The sequence below is a fragment of the Pelecanus crispus genome, chromosome 1, assembly GCF_030463565.1.
Source record: "Pelecanus crispus isolate bPelCri1 chromosome 1, bPelCri1.pri, whole genome shotgun sequence".
Taxonomy (NCBI): Eukaryota; Metazoa; Chordata; class Aves; order Pelecaniformes; family Pelecanidae; genus Pelecanus; species Pelecanus crispus.
In genome coordinates, this window is record NC_134643.1 from 30,981,110 (window position 1) to 31,003,881 (window position 22,772).

Consider the following 22,772-nt stretch of genomic DNA (forward strand, 5'->3'; position numbering starts at 1 on the left):
GTCTCATTCAAATTATGAAATAAGATTTATGCAAAACCCATTTTATATTGGTTTTAATAATGACCCCAGTTTGAATGACCTTTAACAACACACTTACTTGATCTTTATTATGTGTTTTTTAATTCAGGTGTTAAACTCCTTGGTGAGAAAGGATGTGTCGGGTTTATGCTGTGCATGATTAAAAGGAATTATTTGCCACTAACGCTTCTTTTAATTCTTTTTCCAGGACTTCTGTGATTCTGGACCACTGTTACTGAAATGATATTACAGAAGGCGGCGATTGCATTGTGTTTGTTGGATGAAACCCAAATATTTATTTTCAGTCAAGTGGGTAGAACCCCCTAACTGCAGTTTACATGTGTAGGTCACTGCGTTACTGTGTTAGTCATTGTCTCTATACAGCAATGACAAGGCTAGAAGAGGCAAACAGAGAAGTGAACATGCACTCATCAGTCAGATACCTTGGCTATCTTGCCAGAATCAACTTACTGGTTGCCATTTGCATGGGCCTCTATGTCAGATGGGAAAAAACTGCGGATGCACTGATTTTGGTAATATTTATTCTGGGGCTCTTTGTTCTTGGAATTGCCAGCATACTGTACTACTATTTTTCAATGGAAACAGCAAGTCTGAGTCTCTCCAATCTTTGGTTTGGTTTTTTGCTTGGCCTTCTCTGTTTTCTTAATAATTCTGCCTTCAAGACGGATGTGAAAGAAGAAGCTACTAAATATTTGCTCCTTTCTGCCATTGTTTTACGGATATTATGTGCTTTGGTTGAGAGGATTTGTGGTTGTATTCATCATCGACCGACTCTGCTGACAACAGTTGAATTTTTGGAGCTAGTTGGATTTGCAATTGCCAGCACAACTATGCTGGTGGAAAAATCTATGAGTATTATTCTGTTGGTCATGGCTTTGGCTATGTTGATTATTGACCTACGTATGAAGTCTTTTTTGGCAATTCCGAATTTGGCAATTTTTGGAGCCATTGCATCCTTACTCTTTTTTCCATCACTCCAAATCCCCACAAACCCATTTGCCTTGGCATGTTTCTTCAGCTGCCTGATTTCAGATCCCCTTCTCGACGTTTACTTCAGTGGACTTTCAGTTACTGAACGATGGAAGCCCTACTTGTACCGTGGTAAAATTTGCAGGCGGCTGTCTGTCATCTCAGTTGGAGTCATTGAACTAATCTTTTTCATTCTTGCAGCCTTTAAACTACGTGATTTGGATCTCTGGTATTTTGTGATACCTGGTTTTTCTATTTTTGGAATTTTCTGGATGATTTGTCATGTGATTTTTTTTATAACTCTGTGGGGTTTTCACACAAAACTGAATGACTGTCACAAGGTATACTATACCCACCGTGCAGAAAATAACAGCCTTGACAGAGTTATGGCATCTAGAGGAATGCGTCACTTCTGTTTAATTTCAGAACAGCTAGTATTTTTCAGTCTTGTCGCGACTGCTGTTTTGGGGGCCGTTTCTTGGCAGGTAAATAATAATCTCTGTATCTTGATCTCCCTCTTGAGAATGCTCTGGAGAATTCTTGACTCCTTAAAATTCCTGTGACATTTGATGGTGTGCTGTGGCTCAGCAATTCAGTGTTGGAACACTTGGTTTCATCAGCATGCTCTTTGAATTTAACACTTTGTGCTGCCTTAAGGCAGCTGGAACTAACCAGCTTCCTTAAGTGGGCAGAATGGGAAGAGTTAATGCTTCCAGGGCAAAAGTGTGCAAAGTATTTTAAGTTTACCGACCAATGAAATTATTTTGCTTTTGAATTCATTGTGCCATAAAATTTGTTTTCAAAGTAAATCATAGTGTTGAACCCTAGTAATGCACGTTATACGGATGGCTTTTCTTATGGACTATTTTAATTGAATCAAGGCAAATTCATGTTTTAAGAATGTATTTTTCAATAATTTTGCTTTGCATTGAACCATTAATGTGGAGTTAGAGATCAGCTGAAAAACTGGTAAACTGTTGGTATAGCATGTGCTCCAAGTATCTTATTTTCAAACCTGGTTATGCACCACAGGATATGTCCTCTGAAAGACCAGTTCTTAAAATCACACAGCGTTCTTTGACTTTTCTTTCCATTTCTGAATTAAGGCCACTGTCTTGTCTTTAGCAGAAAACATACATTTCTCTCAAAAGGTTTGTTCAGTGCCCAAGTTAAAGTACATTGTGTGTTGTCACAGTAGCAGCAGGGTGAAAAGGGAGTTTGGTGTCTATTTTCTTTAAGTTGATGAAAAAAAAGACGACAATCATTTTTGTCCCCATGCATCTCTTAAATGAATTACATATATACATCATATATATGTAAAAATTATATATTATTTAGGGCAGATCCAGCTTACAGAAATGTTTCTATACTGTTTCCAAAACAATTTGTTGCCCATTCCTGCAGATTTTCTTAGAATCATAGAATCGTTTAGGTTGGAAAAGACCTTTAAGATCATCCAGTCCAACCATTAAGCTAACACTACCACGTCCACCACTAAAACAATTAAGGGTAGAGTAGCAATTTCTTGTTTCCTGGCTTGGTGGCTGGATTATTTTTTAATGAAAGGAAAAACTAGGTTGGAAAGGATCTCCAAGATCATCAGTCCAACCATCAACCCAACACCACCATGCCCACTAAACCATGTCCCAAAGTGCCACATCTACCCGTTTTTTGAATACTTCCAGGGGTATTGACTCCACCACCTCTCTGGGCAGCCTGTTCCAATGCTTCACTACTCTTTCCGTGAAGAAATTCTTCCTAATATCCAACCTAAACCTCCCCTGGCGCAACTTGAGGCCATTTCCTCTCGTCCTATTGCTAACTACATGGGAAAAGAGACCAACACCCACCTCACTACAACCTCCTTTCAGGTAGTTGTAGAGAGTGATAAGGTCTCCCCTCAGCCTCCTCTTCTCCAGGCTAAACAACCCCAGTTCCCTCAGCCGCTCCTCATAAGGCCTGTGCTCCAGACCCTTCACCAGCTTCGTTGCCCTTCTTTGAACACACTCCAGCACCTCAATGTCTTTCTTGTATTGAGGGGCCCAAAACTGGACACAGTATTCCAGGTGCGGCCTCACCAGTGCTGAGTACAAGGGGACAATCACCTCCCTGCTCCTGCTGGCCACACTGTTCCTGATACAAGCCAGGATGCTGTTGGCCTTCTTGGCCACCTGGGCACACTGCTGGCTCATGTTCAGCCGGCTGTCAGCCAACACCCCCAGGTCCTTTTTGGCCAGGCAGCTTTCCAGCCACTCTTCCCCAAGCCTGTAGCGCTGCATGGGGTTGTTGTGACCCAAGTGCAGGACCCGGCACTTGGCCTTGTTGAACCTCATACAGTTGGCCTCAGCCCATCGGTCCAGCCTGTCCAGGTCCCTCTGCAAGGCCATCCTACCCTCCAGCAGATCGACACTCCCACCCAGTTTGGTGTCATCTGCAAACTTACTGAGGGCGCACTCAATCCCCTCATCCAGATCATTGATAAAGATACTAAACAAGGCTGGCCCCAAAACTGAGCCCTGGGGAACACTGCTTGTGACCGGTAAATTAGATTAAATAATGTTATGGATGAAAGGTGTTACAGAACTTCATGGAAAAGGAAATTGACAGGTATTTTGTGAGGGTTTGTGTGTTGGTTTTTTTGTTTGGTTTGGGGTGGGGTTTTTTTGGTTTTTTGGGGTTTTTTTTTGGTTTTTTGCATGAAGAGCATTAGAGGTTAACAGACAAGCCTGTGTAGTTTTGCTCTTTCTTTGGAAAATTATCAGCATGCATAGCTGTAGTGCGTGGGCTTGCAGAAAGGACAAAAGGAAGAAATAGAACCAAAAAGAAGCAGAGAAGAAAAATTCCCAAAATGTATTTACTGAAAATGAAGGTGCTGCACTGAAATAAATGGGAAGGTGGTTTGGGAGACAGAAACAATAAAGATGGAATATCAGCATGCTAATATTTCTAACTTCCATACTTTTTCTTCTGAGACTTGTGTGATTTTATCAAAATGCAAGTCGTTAATTTTTATATGCTAGATGACTGGTTTTCAGTAAAAGCAATTTTTTACCATCTCTATCAGATAGTCTTATTAATTTCTCTATCCTTGCCCTCCTCCTTTAACATCCTGAGACACACTAGTTAATAATGATATAGTTTTAAAATTGCTTGGATGGAGTCACTTCACCTAGTTACACCTAACAGAGCAGTCAGAGCAAATCAAGTACGTAAGTTGTCCAGACAGTCACTGGAGAGAGGCGGTTCATTTTGGTGGTGGCCAGAGCCTGCCTGCAGGGAGCTAGCCACCGGACTTGGACAGGATCTCCCGCTGTAGCCCTTCAGGGGGGGGGCTCCCTCTCCCCATGCCATCTGTTTAAAGCACACAGGCGCTTCCTTTAGAACTGCTTCATTACCGCAAGCTGTCTGCGTAAGCAGGGAGGGTTGGGTTCATACTCATCTTGTTACTTTTTGCTCTTCACATTGATTGAGAATGCATTGTACTTTTTTTCTGTTTCTGTCCTCTACCCCAAAATGACTGCAACTGTTACATGTCTGATAATTTTCAGGCCTAATTTTGAAGTACAGTTGTACTGTGGAATGACTTGTGCAGGACCATTCACAAGAAGCAAACTGGCAATGCTTCTAAAATCTTAGTATTTGTTACTGGCTAATTTAGATTTGTAGCATCCTGTATGTAAATAAGATAAGCTGTTGCTCATCACCTCTGTCTGATAGGTTGCGTATTTGCCTGTTCAGTGGGAAAAGAAGTAATTGTAGTGGAAAAAGTGAAAGGCATCAGACCAAATACTTCTGCTTGTCAGGAAATCCATTTTTTTTCTTGTAATAATTTATTTTTGGTAGATAATTACATTTACATTTCTTTTACTGTATTTATATTTCTTTCATCATGTATTTATAGTAATGAATTAGCTTAAGCCTATGAATGCAGTTGTGTCCAACTAAAATAATTTCTACTTCAGAAGATGTTGTGAAGTTTGCCTTGCAGATCACTGTGCCTGTTCCATCTGTTGTCAGAAAATGAAATACTTTATCAGGCCTGGCCAGAACATAATTTAATAAATGGATGTATCATTTATCATAGTGATTGCAGGAAACTGTGGCCTTTTCTGTATTTTTCTGGATAGTATCAAGTTTCAAAATAATTAGAAGTATTTAATAATTAATAATATTAATAATAATTAAGTATTTAATAATTAGAAGCAATTATGCATAAGCATACAATTTACCCTCTTGCAGGGCATTTGTTTCTTTCTAGAGGTTTAAAGAAGCTAGTATTTTTCTTCTTTGTAGGGGGAATTCAAGGCCTCAAGACTCTACTTTAGAATCCTTTGCTGGATTTTTGAGTCTGCTGTTTCAGGAGGTCTAACAAGCTCAACAGTAATGCAGAAAACAAGCTTCTCCAGTGAATGTGTCCTTTCCTTATGGTGATTTATATGTGTTGTAACAGTTAGAGATACAAAATCAGAATGCTCTCTGCCTTTCCTCTTTAAAAAGTAATAGTTATTGCTAAATACTTAGTGGGTTGGGATTTCAGGGGTTTGTTTGGTTTTGTTTTGTTTTTAAGAAAACTTTGCTGCAGAAAAAAGCTAGTTATCAGTATGTGGTAGAAAGAGGTCTTAGGGCTGTCTTATATGCCTTTCCGTGAAAACATCAGTTTAATGTTTATTAGTGGTCAAAAAAGCAAATTAAATACTGGGAATTATTAGGAAAGGACTGGAGGTATCATGCCACTGTATAAATCCGTAGCTTCCATATTTTGAATAACTGCAATTCTTACTTGCTATCCTATAGGTAAGAAAACAAGCGAAGGTTCAGAGAAGGGCAACAAGATTCATTATAGACATGAAACAGTTTATATGGAGGCAATGAATAAACAAGGATGCTTCAGTCAGGAAAAGAGAAAACTAAGTGAGAATATGATGAACATATAAAATATTGTGTGTGATGTGGGAGAAAGTAAACAGTAAGAGACAATAAAGGATCAGTTTCAGTGCAAAGGTTGAGGGCAATCAAGTTGGCAAGAAGCAGGCTGGAGGCAGACAGATGGGAATAGTTCCTCATACAGCGCTGAGTTAGCTCTGGGGCTGTGGATCGTGGCATGCTGTGCACGCCGAGCAGTTGCAGAGGCTCAGGAGGAAGCTGGACAAGTTCATGGAAACAAATCCGCTGAGGTTTACGTACTATATGGAAACCACATCTGGCTCAGGAAGTCCTTGAGCCACCAGTGGTTGGAGTATTCAGGAAACATATGTGCTTGGTCTGTCCTTACAGTCTTTCCTAGGCATCCATTTGGCCTCTTTGGAGGCAAGACATTCTTCTAGATGGACTTTTGGTGCAGCCTAATGCAACCACTCTTACATTCTTACGGATTTCTTTTTTTACTTAAATGTTCAATATATTTTTTCCTTATATCCTTAGGAACACCAAGTATTCCTCAGTCACCAGTTCCTGAAAATGTGTTTGCACTTTTTAAAATTGTTTAAAACATTTTTCACATATGTAAGATTAACAGTTTTCAGTCTTTGCAACTTGCAGTTTGGGATTTATATTGTCATTTTAGTAAGTGCTAATTATATTTGAAATCTGTTAAGTGTCACCTAGAAGGTGAAGCATTTTTTACTTATACCTTTCCTAACTCTGAAGATGTACTGAAAGCTTGCTTAATGATCCTGCATTTGATGAGAGGGGTGGCTTGAAATCACTTCACGGTCTGCCGTTTGACCTCCTATATAATGAATAGAACTGGCTGAAAACCTAAGCCTTGGAAAGGTACCGCCTAACAGCCAACTATAAATAATTAGCCCTAGCATATAAAAAATCTAGCTCAGCTGTGTGTGTTAGGTTATAGCCAGAAACGAGGTGGTGGAGGGGAGGGGTTCTGTTTCGTGGAAAACTTTGTTATAGGCGCATTATGTATGCCCTTTTAACGTTTTTAATAACTGTAGTATCTGTGCATCATATAAATCTCTAAGTGTATGAAAGGTCAAGGCCTGAAGAGACAGTCGTCTGCTAATTGGTGGCTAGAAGTATCCTATTTGATTAAAATTGCCAGAAAAATATCAAATCTTCTTTTGCAGAAAGGCTTTTAAAGTGAGGTCAATTAACTCGCTGTTGCACTCACCGTGGTTTTCTGACTCATGCAGAACTGTTGAGGCTGGAAGTCCTGTTAGGCAAGGACCTTTCTTTAAGGGGAGCTTAGCCCTTGTAATAAGCCAAGGGCTGAAAGTCTCTGTTCCTGATGCTTTGCTATATGCTTGGGAAGAACTGTGGCTCCTGAAAACAGAATCTCTCTCCGACAGATCAAGCTTTAAATGTGAAGAGCAGAGTTGTCAGGTCTGTCTGAAGCTGGGGGATGAGCTCAGGAGACGCTTGAAGTGTAAAAGTACTTTGTTAAAGCTGGTTGAATTCAAAAATGGAGTCACAGCTTTTCAGTGGGGCATGTTTCAGCTGGGACATGGTCTGCTTCTGAGAATAATCCCTGCTTTAGCTGGAGAGGAAAGACACCTTGCTTTGTTGGTAGAAATACATGGACATTTTCCTTGCAAAATCTGCTGGAAGTGTTTTGCACCTGCCTTTACTTTTGTGTGAGTAATTTCAGTCAGATCAATGGACTCTTTAACTCCAACTTAACTCACTTCAGCACTCACATGCCTGCCCATAGTTAGGCCCTTGGATGGGACAAGATCCAGAAGTCATGCAAATGACTCAGGCATTACTTCTCTCAGAAGCCAATAGAATGATGGAAGATTTGCAGATAGAGCTCTTGGAATTTGCAAGCAAAGATCTTGGAAAGGTTTGGAGGAACCTTTTTCTCAGAAATTTAAAATCAGATTTTGTTAAGTGCTCTATGCCAAGGTAACAGTACAGTTTTTCTGAATTACTGGCCAAGGAGAATTATTATCCCTGGAAGACCTGTATTTAGTATTACCAAGAGAAAAATTAACTATGTCAGAGACAGGTAAAGTAATGGAATGAAGTACTTTCAGTACATTATTCTTGTTTTTAGTGAATTTTATAGGTTAGTAAGATAATAGTCTTCATGATATGCATGAGTACTTGTACTTAGATGGACAGTACTATTGAACTCAAATTATTCATGGAAGAAAAGTTAGTTTATGTATGGATACTTTCTTGGTTTGGGGAGAGTTAGTGATTTTGTAGTCTTTATTGTGGTGTGATTGGCTGGTGTTTCTTGAAAGCTCAGTTTACAATGCCTTAAAAGTCACCATCTTCAATTTTATTTAACTTCTCTAAAAACAAGATTATTTTCTGAATAGTAAGAAGTTTCTAAGTAATCTCTATACTTACGTACACATACTTTTGTTAACATCACATTAAATAACTGTTTGGAATGCAAATCATATTCAGTCTTTCTCCTTCGTTTTCCCCTGCTTTTCTTCCTGACTTGTATTTTTAATCCACTCTTCCTCAGCCTTTGCTTGTCCAGTTAAATATTCCACCCCCCCCAATCCCTGGAGGCTCTGCTGCAGCTTTTGGTCTCTCCATATTTTCTCCAACAGCCATTCCACTCCTGCTTTTCTGGTTTTTTTCCATCTCTGTCTGTCTGCTCATCTTTAGTTCCCCCCTTCCTTTTCCTCAGTCAGTTTTTCCCCTCCTTGCTGATTTGACTTGCCTATCTGTGCCTCGCTGTTTCTTCATGAACTCATCTGTTCAGTTTCTTTTGCAGTAACATTATTCCCAACTCTTTCATCATCTCTTAAGCTGGATCTTAAATCCCCCATGCTCACTGCTCATCATTTCTTTTCAAACTCACCTGCTATCCTGTTTGTTTTTCCTGCCCATCTTCCTCTCCGCAGTAGGTGCTCGGCCCTCCTTGGCTCTCTGCGTCTCCAGTCCTGTCCCGAGGGCTACATCAGGTTGTCTGCTCACGTCCGCAGTGGCAGCACACCTTGCTGCTGTCACCACCACTTCCAGAGGCCCTAGGTCATGAAGGGTACCTTTGGTGACAAGAGAAAGGAAGTATTCAGTGTTAGTCTAAAGAATCTAATTTATATGTTAAACTTTGCTGTCACAGTGTCATTAATTCCAGAATTCAAATTTTTATATTAAAAAAAAAAAATCAGAAATCCATTTAGAGTGCTTTTAAATTGACAGCCACTTCTGGTTTTGCTGGGACACATGCATGTAGACTAAAGCACAGGCTTTCCCGTGGTTAGAACAGTAGCAGGGATGGGAAATGTAACACATTAAATCCATCTGCCAGTGAACACGATGACTGTTTTCTGCAAACTGTTTTCTAGATTTTCCCAGGGCTGTTTTAATAGTCAGAAGTAATGGATTATTTATTGTTCTCTAGAGACTATTCTTTCATTCAGTGATTTGTTATAAGGCAGTTTCCTCTGGTAGTTGATCTACATTGTAACTTCACAAATTTTTTCTTTAAGCTTCTTTTTACCTGTAATATACATATCTTGGTTTCATTTGGAATAAGCTATCCATCAAATATTTGTAGATTAGCTATCATGTTATCCTTTTTCTCCTGAGCCTTCTATGTCATGGAGCATATACTTATTTGTTTTTGCAGAATTGCTGCAGAGGAGCTAAGCAGAACTGTTTATTTTATATTTACTTACGTGTGTGTATATGGGTATATAAAAATAAGTAAATATTATTCAGCTTGGATAATGGACAGCAGGGCAGAATTTTTGCTTGGAAGTACACAAAGACATCTTTGTAAGCCTCCTCTGTTGTTGGTCTGTTACATATAATCCCAGGCAGCCTGCTCTAGGTGGCCCTGCTTGAGCAGCAGGGTAGACGATTTCCAGAGGCCCCTTCCAGCCTCAGCCATTCAGTGGTTCTATGATCTTAGTTGACATATGTTTAGTAATTCATTCCTATTTTAACCAGAAGGGCTCTTCTACATGTCTTTGTAACTGGCTTCCAGTTTAAACTAACACTTCTTTTTTTTTTTTCTTCCTCCTCATTATTTTCATCAGTCACATGTCAGTAATGCTCCATTGTTAGATATGGTTGCAGAATTGTTCTGCTTCCAACACTGGTTTACTCCTTGGGACTGGAGTTGTCCTATCCATGAATATAAAATTATATATCTTGGCTGTAAAATACCTCTAAATTCTTCTGGTGTTTTAACAGTTACACTTAACAATAAGCATTGCTCGAAAAGCTAAAGAAAATGGAAAGGTAATACTACTAGTGAATCTCACTGATCTTTTATTGTCTGACATTTTAGTCATCAGAGGCAAAAAGTATGTTTCTTTTTTACCTTTTCTACATTATTTGAAAAGAGAACACACTGTGTATTTCCTAAATATTCATTTGGAAGAAGACAGACAAAGGCAAAAAAAACCCAGACTAGGAGATAAAATGGCTTCTCATGTTTTCTCGGAATTGCTGGGGTGGTCCCTGTATTCTGTTTGCTTCTTGAGCAGTCTGTCTGGAATCAATGGGCACTTGGAGTACAGGGATGTACTGCAGGCTGAGATTGCCAGTGCAGTTGAAAACAGAATGAAAATGGGTTGAGCAGATGAAAGAATAAAATCCCTTTCTGGCTCCGTCTATGCATCCATGGCCATCTGCTCCATTAAGGACCAGTCATCAAATCTTTTGGATTTAGTAAAGCACTAACAGTTTCCACCTGGCATCCTAGCTGTTATCTGAAAAGAGGAACCTATCTTCAGATTTACAGTAATTACTAACTTAATTAGATAGTATTTTTTGCTATTTCAAGTTCCTATAGTTTAGATGTTTTAAAATGCCATCAGTCATCTTTTGCAGCACTGAATTAAAAAAAAATTTAATATCTTACTATAGAACTGCTCTAAACGTCATTAATCATTTTTTCATTTGTTAGTGATATATTTCTTCTAAGTCAAAGCTGTTGAGGAAGTGTTGACAGCAGGTGCCAGCATCTTTACATTAGATAGATGTCTATAAATGTAAAGTACCCATACTAACAATACTTTCCTACTCCACAGCATAAGGTGGCCACTAAATGAAAACGAAATTGAAACTTCAGATGGAGCTGAGTTTATTTGTAACACTACAGAGCATATTTCCCATTCCTCTTTAATATTTGGTACAAACTCAAAGCAGGATGCAGAGCAAGATGGATCACTGAGATGGTCCTTACAGTTTCTATGTAGGATCCTTATCTCACAAGTACTTGTGAATTTTCTTGCCAGTATCTTTGTATTAGTAGGAGTACTTTGAACAATTAAATATAAATATTTTTTAGAAGTCAGACTTAGTCAGAAGTTTGGTGAAAACTATTAATCTCTGTGATGATCTCAAGTCGTGCTGCTGCAGAACACTGTGGGCTTAATAACTTGCATGTGTTTAGGGGATTGGGGAAATGCAGGGAGTGTTTAGAACAACATGGCATGTTATAAGAAAACTTCTACAATTAAATTCATATAAAGTAATAATAGTATTCTATAGGATATTATGATTGCTGTAGTTTTTATGGGCAAATGTGGTTTTTATTTTGTAATATGTTCACTGGGCTCAAAACATCAATGCAATGTAAGATCAGTTTGCTCTAACAAGATCCAAGAAAAGTCATATTTATATGTGTCATATTTGTATATGATGGAAAAGCTGAATTTGTTAGAAAAATGCATTATAATACTTCCTGGTTCATGCTTTCAGTCTTTCTAAAGCTTAGAAAATCCTCTAACTGATCATGAACAGGAAGGTTTTCCAGACAAGCCCTTCAATTTCTGCAGGATTCAAGTCTTCATTTTTTCTTTAACTTAAAGCAAATTATCCTTCTTGTATCTACAATTGCAAAAGTAAGTCTTCAAATCTTGAAACTGGTTTAGCTGGAGAGCTCCGCTACTTCATCAAAGTCTTATATTTTACAGGGTTTCTATAGAATGAAAACCAACCAAATCTTTTTAAGTGTTTATTGCTGCTGCTCTGAGTGCATTTTATAAGCGCATTTGGAAAACTGAGCAACAAAAATCAGCAGTTTCTTCTGATACATTTGAAACAAAAATTATGTTGTCTTAGTTACAGGATTTTTTCCTCCGTATTGACAATGAAACAAGTAACCATTGTTGTTACAGTGTTTCAATCTTTCCTGTCTTCGGGTGATTTCAGGTAATTGTATGGATTTGGGGGAAATTATTCTGAAAATCTTCATCCTCTGACACAAAACTCGAGAATCACTGTGTGAACGGTTCTCTGCACTTGTCCTAAATACATTCCATCTGCTCACTCACTCGTTGATCCTGACCCTCTGAGTGTAGGCAAGACTGGGACAGGGAAAGGAATATATCTAGAATGATGCAAAATACCTCCAGAGATGGCTAAGAAAATCATGTACATAAAGGTGATTGTGAATCTCCAATAATGTATGTGCGCTTCATAGACACACATTGTTCCTTGTAGATTCAAATTATTAGCACCAAAACATCAAATTATATGATACCACATGAAATCGGATTGCAGTATTAACACTAGCATTATCACCTGTTGATGGACTTCTTATATCCAAAGCAGTTTTGTAGCTCGAATGTTGGCAAGTCAATGAGCATATTAATTGCACTTGTGATAAGGTATGCAGGGCTGTGGGTAAAGGGAAGCTCTCAGGGGTTGTGCTGTAACATGATTTGATATCTGCTCAGTGTCATGTCCTCATGTCCTTGAGACCTAGAAGCTAAATAAATAAACTTTTCATTTGTCATGAATTATATAAAGCATAGTAGGAGCTGGATATATTTTTATAGTGGTTTCAGATGTTGGAATGTGAGGATAATGCTAACAGTTAACAGTTATTTGAGAATAGTGCTATTAGTTAATAATACTATCAGTTAGTTATCAGTTAATATCAGATTCTGGTGTTTATTTGTGGTTAGAAGTATTGCTCTCACCACACACAGGTGCGATCCTTCCATCAGAAGTATAATGGGATACTTTTTAAAACTGGGACAGGTAGCAAACAGTATTCTTCCTTAGGGCAGGAAGCACATTAGATGAAAACTGTTCTTTCAGACTAAGTCATGTAATATTTATGTGTTTAAAAACTGAATACAGTTGAGTTAGTGCCATGTGCCAACAAGAACCGAGTTGGTTTAGGTGTAATTTACTTTCCAAGTTATTAATAGTTTTGTCTATGTGTTAAGCTGAACTACCTACCAGTCCACGTCAAATCACTGAGTGTTAAACAATAAGGCAATATCCAGATTTTTAAAAAACATTAAATATTGTAGATTTATGAAAAGAGGGCAAATAAAACATATATGTAGTCAGAGGCCACGGGACTCTTCTCAAGACAGAAATCCGTAGCTATGAATTTGTTTCCTTTGCTATGTAACAAACATTAATATTTAATAACCACACCATTGATTAATATCAAGTTCTTGGTTAATTATATATTATAATACTGTTTCTACCTTTCCTAATGCATTTAATGCCTCATTAAACCCATTCACATCAGATTAAAATAATTAAAATGAATCTGTATCTGTTCTGCTTCTCACTGACAGCTGGCATTTCACAAGTCCATTTTTATTTTACTGGTACTAGTGGTTGAGACTTAACTTTTGAGACTTCTTGTTTTTTACAGAAATCATCTATGTATCAGTGAGTGTAATCTTTTCCAAAACTGCTTTTTACCTACAAACCAGGAAAGCTCAGTGTAGGGTATTAGCTGTGTGAATGCTACAAAGTCCTGTAGTGGATATCCCTTCTCATCTGGTATTTATGTAGCTGATAAAGAATTGACTTTTTAATTGCAATAATGTTCATAAATGTTCTCACAAGTCATCTTTTGTGTGATACATAGTATTCCACAAAGACTATTTTAAAAAATCTTGCAGTTAAAAAGCAAGAATAGTTAAATCTCTATTTTTAATGATGCAATATAGTATGCTATCATCTGATGCTAGGCACATAATATTCTGTTGTACTTTACTGATTAAGGCCTGATCCTGCAGATATTTGCAGATATTTTATGCACATAAATAATTCTGTGGCATTCAATTTGTCTGCTTACATGGGTAAAGTTAAGCTATGATCAGGGCTTTTAAACCTAAGTCCTGTGCTGTTAGTGTTTTCATTTCAGAAGACTGATCCCTGTTTACCAGCCACCTTGTCTCCAAACCCCCGAATTGGCCTTTCATTTGTCTTTAGAGTACTTCACCATGTAATACGTGCAAAAATAAGTATACATTACATACAATAACTTGCACGTTTCAGGACCCAATTACGTTTGATCAAACACAGGGAATTATTCATCAAACTGTAACCAACAGCTAGGAAGGATTTTTCATGCAATCCCTAAATCTGTCTGTTTTCTTTGTAGCCAACCAATGGAATCTTCATGAGTGCATTTCTCATTGTGTTACCTCTGGAGTCCATGGCTCATGGGCTTTTCCATGAGCTGGGAAACTGCTTGGGAGGAACCTGTGTTGGGTATGCTGTTGTGATTCCCACCAACTTTTGCAGGTATAGTTACCATGTCTTTCAGCTTCACAGTAGCGTAAGTGTACTGTTAGCTCGTAGAGGCAATGCAGAATGCAGTGCTGTTGCTTGTATTTTTCTGTAATTACATACACATTTAAATAATAGGCGGAGTTTGTATTTTTCCTTTCCTCACCTTCCAAAAAGAATGAGTAACTCCAACTCCACCCTTTTATATGTATTTAATTTGCTTTTAGAAAGCCAATGAATGCTTTATGCACCAACCACACATAGGCAGATTCCACAGTCAGTATCTCACGCAAAGGAGGATTGGGGCATTTGCCTGAGTGCAGAAGGTTGAATAAATCAAACACATCAGTTTAAAACAATTTTGAATTCTATTAAATGACTCTACATTGAAAGGACACTGAAATTAGATTTGCGAGTGGACTACGTGTCAGTTATTGGTGTTGTGAATTTACAGCTGATTTTTGTTCCGATATAAATGTTACCATATGAAAAATGCTTGGGGGTGGAGGGATTGTACTATTATTATTATTTGCCCATTTGTGTGTTTTCTTGTAAGCTGTAAACTTGCAAATGCTACTTTAGCTGTAGAATTAAAATTGTGTGTACACATTTTTTTTGTAAACGATAACCAAGAGCTATGTAAGTTATCTAGTTGAGTTACAAGAGAAACAGAGTGGTAAGTTGAAATGAGAGGCTTAAAAATGCAACTGCCCAATTTATGAAAACTGCCCAGCTTGCAGTACATATAATGAATTCAGTGGGTAGGGAAAAAGATTAAAAAGGCGAAGAAACAGAAGTTAGCATGCTGATCTTAGATCACTATATGTTAAATAGTGTAAAATGCTGTAAACAAATTGTCTGAGCTTTGATCTACAGTCTTCAGCTGTGCAGTCTTTTAAAAAAATCCATGTAGTCAATTATTGTTAGGGATAAAAAAATAAATTTTCAAAATTTACATTACAATAGAAATAAATTCTTTTTGTTTCCATGGCAATACTTTAATTCTTTCATTGTATTGTATTATTCTGTCTCTGGCAGCTCCCGGTAATTTCTGAGTGAGTGAGATACTCTTCAGCAACTGTTTAGGACCTGACAGAACTAAACTTCCTTATTAACAAAGCTTGACTGTTGCAGTAATGGGGCCAGTCTTCGCTTGCTGAGACAAACAGTAATGATGATGTATTCCATCTAATTGTAGTAGTGGAACGTTAGCCTTCATGAAGGCACTAGACAGGTGAGGAGGTGCAAAAGTTAATTAGCTAGACCAAAAAAGAAAGCAGGTAGCTTTACACACTGACTTGCAAAAAAAAAACCATGAAGAATACATACATACATAAATATACATAAAAAACAGAAGTCATATTTTGTATTAGTTGAGTAAGACCATCTCTGTATTTTCATCCACAAAACCTGTCCATTGCCCAGGGAACCCAGGTACTCTTTTGTTACATATGCATATTCTTTTTTTTTTTATGTATATACACACACACACATATATATAGATATGTGGATTGTTTCAGGTCTGGTTTGTAATTTTCTTAGAACTTTCATTTTCTAAGCGGTGAATACCATAATCTGAAACATATTTCTTATGCTAAAAGATCAGCATCTGAACAGCACACACAAGTAAGAATTACCATGTTTGTGTGAGTACCATATTGAATAAAGGCTAGTTTGGAACAGAGATAAATCAATTCAATATACCTAAGCAAAGTGTGTACTTGGATCTCTCTTTAGTCTGTTATTGGAAACTAGTTTGTATGATGTTTTGTGCAGACTAACACTCATTCTCCCTGCCCTTCTTCCTAGTTGTGTGTGGACAAATGCCTGTGTGAAAGCAGTGCTCTTTCAGTGGGACTTAATGAAATTGTTGAAGCCCAGCGTGTTCACATCACAGTTCCCCTCTCTCTCCGTGTCTCAGCTGCAGGAATAGCACAGAGTTGTGCAAGGACTATGCTTCAAAGTGAAGAAGTGTGACAAAAGGGAGGGGGAGATAGCGGTCCCTCACTCAAATACAGTGTTTTGAATTGTTTATAAACTGTGCCTTTCAAGTCAGTTTAAATTTAGAACAGTGCTACTTAACAGCAGAGGAAATACGCACAGGGCAAAAAATCATCAATTGCTAAAAGTCCCCTAAGCATGAAATAATTATAAATCATAATCATAGCTGTTTTTCTTCTCTTTAGTCCTGATGGCCAACCAACTCTCCTTCCACCTGAGCATGTACAAGAGTTAAATCTGAGGTCTACTGGCATGCTTAATGCCATCCAAAGATTTTTTGCATATCACATGATTGAGACGTATGGTTGTGATTACTCTACAAGTGGACTGACCTTTGATACCCTTCACTCCAAGATCAAGTCTTTTCTTGAACTTCGGACAGCAGATGGACCCAGACATGATACCTACATTTTATATTACAGTGGTCACTCACATAGCACTGGTGAATGGGCACTGGCAGGTGAGTGGTTTGGGGATTTTTTTTTTTAGTGATGGTTTTGGTATTGATAAACTTTCCAAATCAATTCATTAAAAAAATCATACTGTATTGCAAAACTTTGACATTTTGGTCACATTTATTATGTGGCAGTCCAGAATGGCAAAGAAGCACCAGTCACTGGAGAACAGGTTTATACAAGCTCCTGGCAGGGAAGGAAGAAAAGAAAGTGTAATATACAGAGCATGGCTGTTAAGAGATTCAGGGGCTACAAGGAATCATCAGAATAGGCAAGGTTGCAGGCTAACTACCTCTGCTAGTGGAGAGAATGGAGAAATGGAGAAGCCCCTTTTGTATGCAGTTAACTTGATGTAAAGAAGCAGCTCTTGCCATCCTCTGTATGACAGTCAGGTATGTTACTTTATGAACTTCTGTGTCATTTTAGTATTTAGTCACTTTGATAAAAATCCTTTTGCAGCTAACTAATCTTACACTTGTTCGCAAAATTGTCTAAATATTGTTGACCCCAAATGTATGCTTACAAATTTAAACATGATTTCAAATTCCCCTTACAATTCAGCAAGTTAACTTTAAAGATTACTTTTTTTTCCAGAATAGTAAAGTGGAAATGACCCCCTCCTGCTCTAAAGACAGATTCCCCCTGTATTTTGAGGAATATTTGCTCACTGTAATGAACAAGCATAATCTCTTCTCATTCCCTGGACATGGCAGAGTGAATTATAGAGCGTTCTGTGTCACTGTGTCAGTTAGGCTGTCATGAAGGACTGCATTCATGTCTTCAAGATATGCTCTGGTTTTTTTTGTAAAAGATAGACTCAATAAAAGAAATAGGAGGCAGGTATACAATCCACACTAGAAAAACAGATCTTCAAACATATAGCAAACCTTGTATCTTGAAAACAGCTATGGTTTGCTGGCATCCTAGAGTTTGAGAGTCACTGTGGGCACGAAGTAGCCTCAACATTACAAATCCCTATATAAAGGGCCGGTTTAGTACCTTGTCATATGCTTGGCATAGACTACACCATTTCCCATTTTCTTGGCCTGTTTTTAGTGAGGAGGTACAAAATTCTTCTTGCCCTTTATAATGGGCAGTCCCATCTCAACTGTATTCTTCGGTAAACCTACTGAAGTTTTCAAACCATTGGTAGGTTTAGCCTTGCTATCCTGCTGTATGGAACTGGGCTTCCGAGGTTGCTGTGTGCAAAAAGTGAATCTTGTAGTAAATACATTGAAAATTTGCAGCGTTTTTCCTTCCTGGGACAGAATTAATTCTCTTGGATAGCGCTCTGCCTGCGAGCTCCTGGCTGTTTGTCAGCAGTCTCTCTCCAGGGGCATGTGCTCTTCAACAGTGTAGACAGATACTAGCTTTGCATGTGGTCAAGCTGCAGTGTTTGGGCGCAGGTCAGTTTTCATCTGGAGGCCTTTTACCTGTTTTAGTGCAACTCCACACCTGAACTGTTACACCTGCTGAAGAGCAACGCATATTTTTTCTCAAAGGCTTCATCTGTATCAGTGATTTTACAAAGCCACAGCTGTACTCTGAGCTTAGTGCAAGTGACGTACCGCAGTGTACGCCAGGGTGGCTGAACGTCTTCTCCGAGAATAAGGTGGTCTTGTCCCTAAGAGCAGCTGCCACCCTGTGCAATTGCCGAGTGTGTCCGCACATTGTGCGGAGGAGGCTAGCAGAAAAACTCTGCCTCCCACCCGTGCGCCAGCCAGCAGCATAGACACAGTGAGCTTTCTACCGTATATAGAGCCAAATGTTGCTGCAAAAATTGGACAGCTTCCAGCCCAGTCCTGGCTTACCTCTGGCCAGCCTGGAGTGTGACAGGGGAGCTCAGGTCTCTGTACACCTGTTGAGGTAGCTGCAGCCTAAATTAAACTCTGTCTTCACTTCTAGGATAAGGGCCAAGGTAACCATTACAATAAAGAGAAAGCTTCTGTGCTAAAAGGTAACTGTGTAAATGCAGTGGTGTTCAGCTTTTTCACGAAGTTGCTTTTCAGTTCTCTATGCAAGCACATCTTCAGCTTCTACTTAGAGATACATATAGTCACATAAAGGAGAGGAACAGGCAGCTGTCACATCTTGCATCCTTTTTTGTGATTAATTTTAGATAGATCATGGAGTGTAACCTGATACTCCTTCCAGATAGCACTGCCCCTGAATGTAACTTGGAGTGTAAACTGAAAGAATGAAGGCTGTTTCCATGTGTAATTGTACCACATGTATTGGACAGTGGTGTTTTTTGACAGATGGAGCATTTGGTCATCAGCTCCCGTAACGTGTACCGTCCTCCGACCTCTGGAGAGGATGAAGAGAGATGGCAACAATGAAATACAACATTTGGATCCAATAGAAAAAGTAGTGTCTTACTTGTGGCTTATGCCATGATACAGCACAGCAGTAGCAGTGTAGTCTTTGCTTTATAATGACATCTTTTAAAGGAGGCTTACCGGATTTATTAGTTCACTAATGATGTTTCTCTGTTGTTGGAAGCTGGATGTAACACAGTGGTGTATAAAAGAAACTGTTAACTAGTTATTCATAAAGTATGAGCAGTCAAATGACCTGGGAGGTCATGTTCTCTGCGTGAAGGCAAAGGCAAGAGCTGGGCTAATGAAGCTTTGTCTCTGTTGCTGAAACTGTTGGCTTAACTGCCTGCGAGACCTGCCAAAGAGCCAGATGTGACCAGACGTGTAGATTTCTTACACAGCTTGGTGCCTAAGTCTTGCGCTGGCTGGTAAGTCCATGTGTTTGAGGTCAGTAGGGTTAGAAGCTGAGCATGTGTTTGTGTGTATGAAGGATGAGATGGTTCTCTTTGGGCAGTTCTATCCAGTACTGTTTTGAAATCACCTGCACCCCTGCATAGTTACACTAAAAGGAAGTTTATTTATAAGCCTTTAAAACGTGAACAAATAAAGAAATTTTTACTGCTAATTGACACAGAAGACTTACCTAGAAAAAGGGAAACTGCTTCTATACAAGTGTGCTGTAAATAACTGCAGCAATAACTGCATGGTCCAGATCATGGACCAAGACAAGTCATTACTGTAGGTTTGTATATTAAGATGTTCTTTGGTACTAATTTTCCAGGTTTGCATTTTTTTTGGAGAAAGGTGTAACCCTGTAATTTTGCTGTTACTTTAACTGCGATAGCATGCTCAAAGCTTTAACTCTGAGCTATTAATTTGAAGCACTTTTTTGTCACTCCTTACAGGTAGAAATGCAAGTGCTGAAATATGCAGCTATTCTGTTTGAGATTCATCTGTGCAGTTAAATTCCTACTAACAAAATTTGAAACACTGCTAAATGTACTTATATTGCACAACAAAAATCACCATGGAATTAAAATGCAGTTATTTTAAATCACATGTTTCTACCTTTCTTCTAAAAGTCTTCATTTTTTTTTAAAGTTGACTTTTCAAACTAGAGTGGTGGTGTTGTAAATCTGTATCATAGCTCCAACCAGTCAACACCTAGATGTATCAGTTCTTCACATTAATAGTCCCTATTGCAAGATGTTTTCCTTAGGCACTTGGGTAAGTAGTCTGATTTTCAAAACTCCATAGATCCTGCAGCCTCCAGGCTGAACAACCCCGACTGTCTCAGCCTGTCTTCATAGGAGAGGCGCTCCTCTGGACTCTGGTCCATGTCCTTCTTATGTTGAGGGCCCCAGAGCTGGACACAGTACTCCAGGTGGGGTCTCACGAGAATGGAGTAGAGGGGCAGAATCACCTCCCTTGACCTGCTGGCCACACTTCTTTTGATGCAGCCCAGGATACATTTAATAAAAACATATTTTAAAAAGTCCTTTTTTTTTTTTCTTCCTTAAAATTATTAGGATTTAATACAAAATAAGCTCTATTTCAGGTCATCTTTCCTTGTTTAGCTATTTCCAGATTTCTTCAATAGGGTGTAATTTCTTTTATTCTGTGAGGGAATTCCTTTTTTTTTTTTTAAAAAAAAAAATCAAGAGTGAGTTAATGGCCTCATCTGCCACAGCAAGTCAGGTGGAATCAGTTAATACCTCTCTGAAGATCTGCAACATCTACAAACAGGGAGGATCAGTTGAAAACTTCTGTCTGTCCAGGTTGTTAAAATAAGGGATTCTTGGAACCCGTAGTCAAAATTCTACAGAGGTTTCTGTTTTTTCGTCCTAATATTAAATCTTTTTTCCTTGTGGCAGGGGGTGATGCTTTACAACTTGACACACTGTTGGAGTGGTGGAGAGAAAAGAATAGCACTTTTTGTTCTCGACTCATCATCGTTTTAGACTGTGAGAACTCTCAGCCTTGGGTTAAAGAAGTGAGAAAAGTAAATGACCAATATGTTGCCGTGCAAGGAGCAGAAATGGCCAGAGTTGTAGACATCGAGGAAGCAGGCCCTCCACAGCTTGGTGACTTCACCAGGCAATGGGTTGAGTACAACTGTAACCCCGACAGTAACATCAGCTGGTCCGAAAAGGGACGTACAGTGAAAGCGGTGTATGGTGTGTCGAAACACTGGAGCGACTACACTTTGCATTTGCCAACGGGAAGCGATGTTGCCAAACACTGGATGATCTACTTCCCACGTATCACCTATCCGTTAGTACATTTGGCAAACTGGTTTTGTGGTCTCAATCTGTTTTGGGTCTGTAAAGCGTGTTTTAGGTGCTTGAAAAGACTGAAAATGAGTTGGTTTCTTCCCACAGTGCTGGACACAGGACAGGGTTTCAAACTCGTCAAATCCTAGTTAGCAACCAAAGAGAAAATGAAGTGAGAGCTCTTGGAACTTTCTCACTGTACCATACTTACAACTTTTTATATGACTATTTTTCTCTGAAAAAGTCTGCTACACTCACTTTATTCAGCTCTTTGAGCAGCTACAGTATATGCAACAGATAGGAACTGCAATCTTAAACAGAAGAGAGTAGGACTATGATACTTGAGTTTTGTTACTGGTCTGTATGTACATATGTAAGAGACTTATTTAATATGACCATGCATTTTGGAGACAATTTGCATGTTCATATGCATTACTTAAAGGAGCCTTCATTCAGAGTCACCAGTTTGATGGACAACAGCTCCTGTGAATGTTACAGCATGCTTATTTGTCATTTATATCCACTGTAAGGTTCAAATACAGGAAAGGAACCAAGCTAATACTCAGATCAATTTATATGTCCTTGAAATTACATAGTGGGGTCAAGGGTATTATACAGCAGCACTGAGCCAAAAAAATAGAAGAATGAATAGCCATTGTAGGTAAGTAGCTACCGAGAATCTTTAGTTTTATTTGCTTTTGCATCTTCAGCCCCTGCCTCAGTTCTCTACTGGCATCAGTGGAAATTTGCCACGGAAAACAAGGAAATCGGACAACCCTCTAATGTTCTGATGCTGCTCAGACAACATTTTCTGAAGTGCAGTTTTAAAAACTTCCAGTGTTACTTTCAAAATTCAGTATCTAGCTGGTGATCTTTTTCTTTTTTTCTAAATATTCCCAGTAGTTAATTCATATATGGAATAAAAAGTGCACTGAGAGTTTTTCCCTCGCCTGTTAGGGCGGTTTTGTCTTTTCCAGGCTCTTACTAGTTTGTATTTTGAAAAGCAACCCTGAAGAAAAAAACCTAAAACCCAAGGAATTTAACAGAAAATAATGCATAGATAAAAATGTAAATACAGGTGTTGCTTCCACATTTATCTGAAGTCTTTGCTGTGCCTAAGACCTTGATTCTGTAAAATGCGGAGTACAGGATTGGACCAATGAGTTCATTATCTATTAAAACCACGAGCAAAGTTTGTCAGAAAGAATAGATTATTCCCTTAGGGGAGGAGTGAATCCTGAGTATTCTTCAACTCTGTTCTCCCAGCCACAGGATCCTGGTCTTAATCTTTTCACTTA

General features: G+C 38.7%; 1 protein-coding gene across 1 annotated transcript; it reads left to right on the forward strand.

Moving 5' to 3' along the window:
* The first annotated feature begins 283 nt into the window (after window positions 1-283).
* Window positions 284-22,324, forward strand: TMEM168 (transmembrane protein 168). The gene is made up of 4 exons (XM_075720555.1): window positions 284-1,493; window positions 14,300-14,442; window positions 16,614-16,888; window positions 21,076-22,324. Exons 1-4 carry the CDS (start codon window positions 357-359, stop codon window positions 21,621-21,623), a joined length of 2,103 nt encoding a protein of 700 aa, XP_075576670.1. The 5' UTR covers window positions 284-356; the 3' UTR covers window positions 21,624-22,324.
* The last annotated feature ends 448 nt before the right edge of the window (window positions 22,325-22,772 follow it).

Excerpts from the sequence above, each read along its gene's own strand:
- TMEM168 (XM_075720555.1), top strand. The coding sequence starts at position 357 with ATGTGTAGGTCACTGCGTTACTGTGTTAGTCATTGTCTCTATACAGCA. Across the intron at positions 1,494-14,299 it reads TGGGGGCCGTTTCTTGGCAG|CCAACCAATGGAATCTTCAT; the intron begins GTAAATAATAAT and ends TTTTCTTTGTAG. Across the intron at positions 14,443-16,613 it reads ATTCCCACCAACTTTTGCAG|TCCTGATGGCCAACCAACTC; the intron begins GTATAGTTACCA and ends TCTTCTCTTTAG.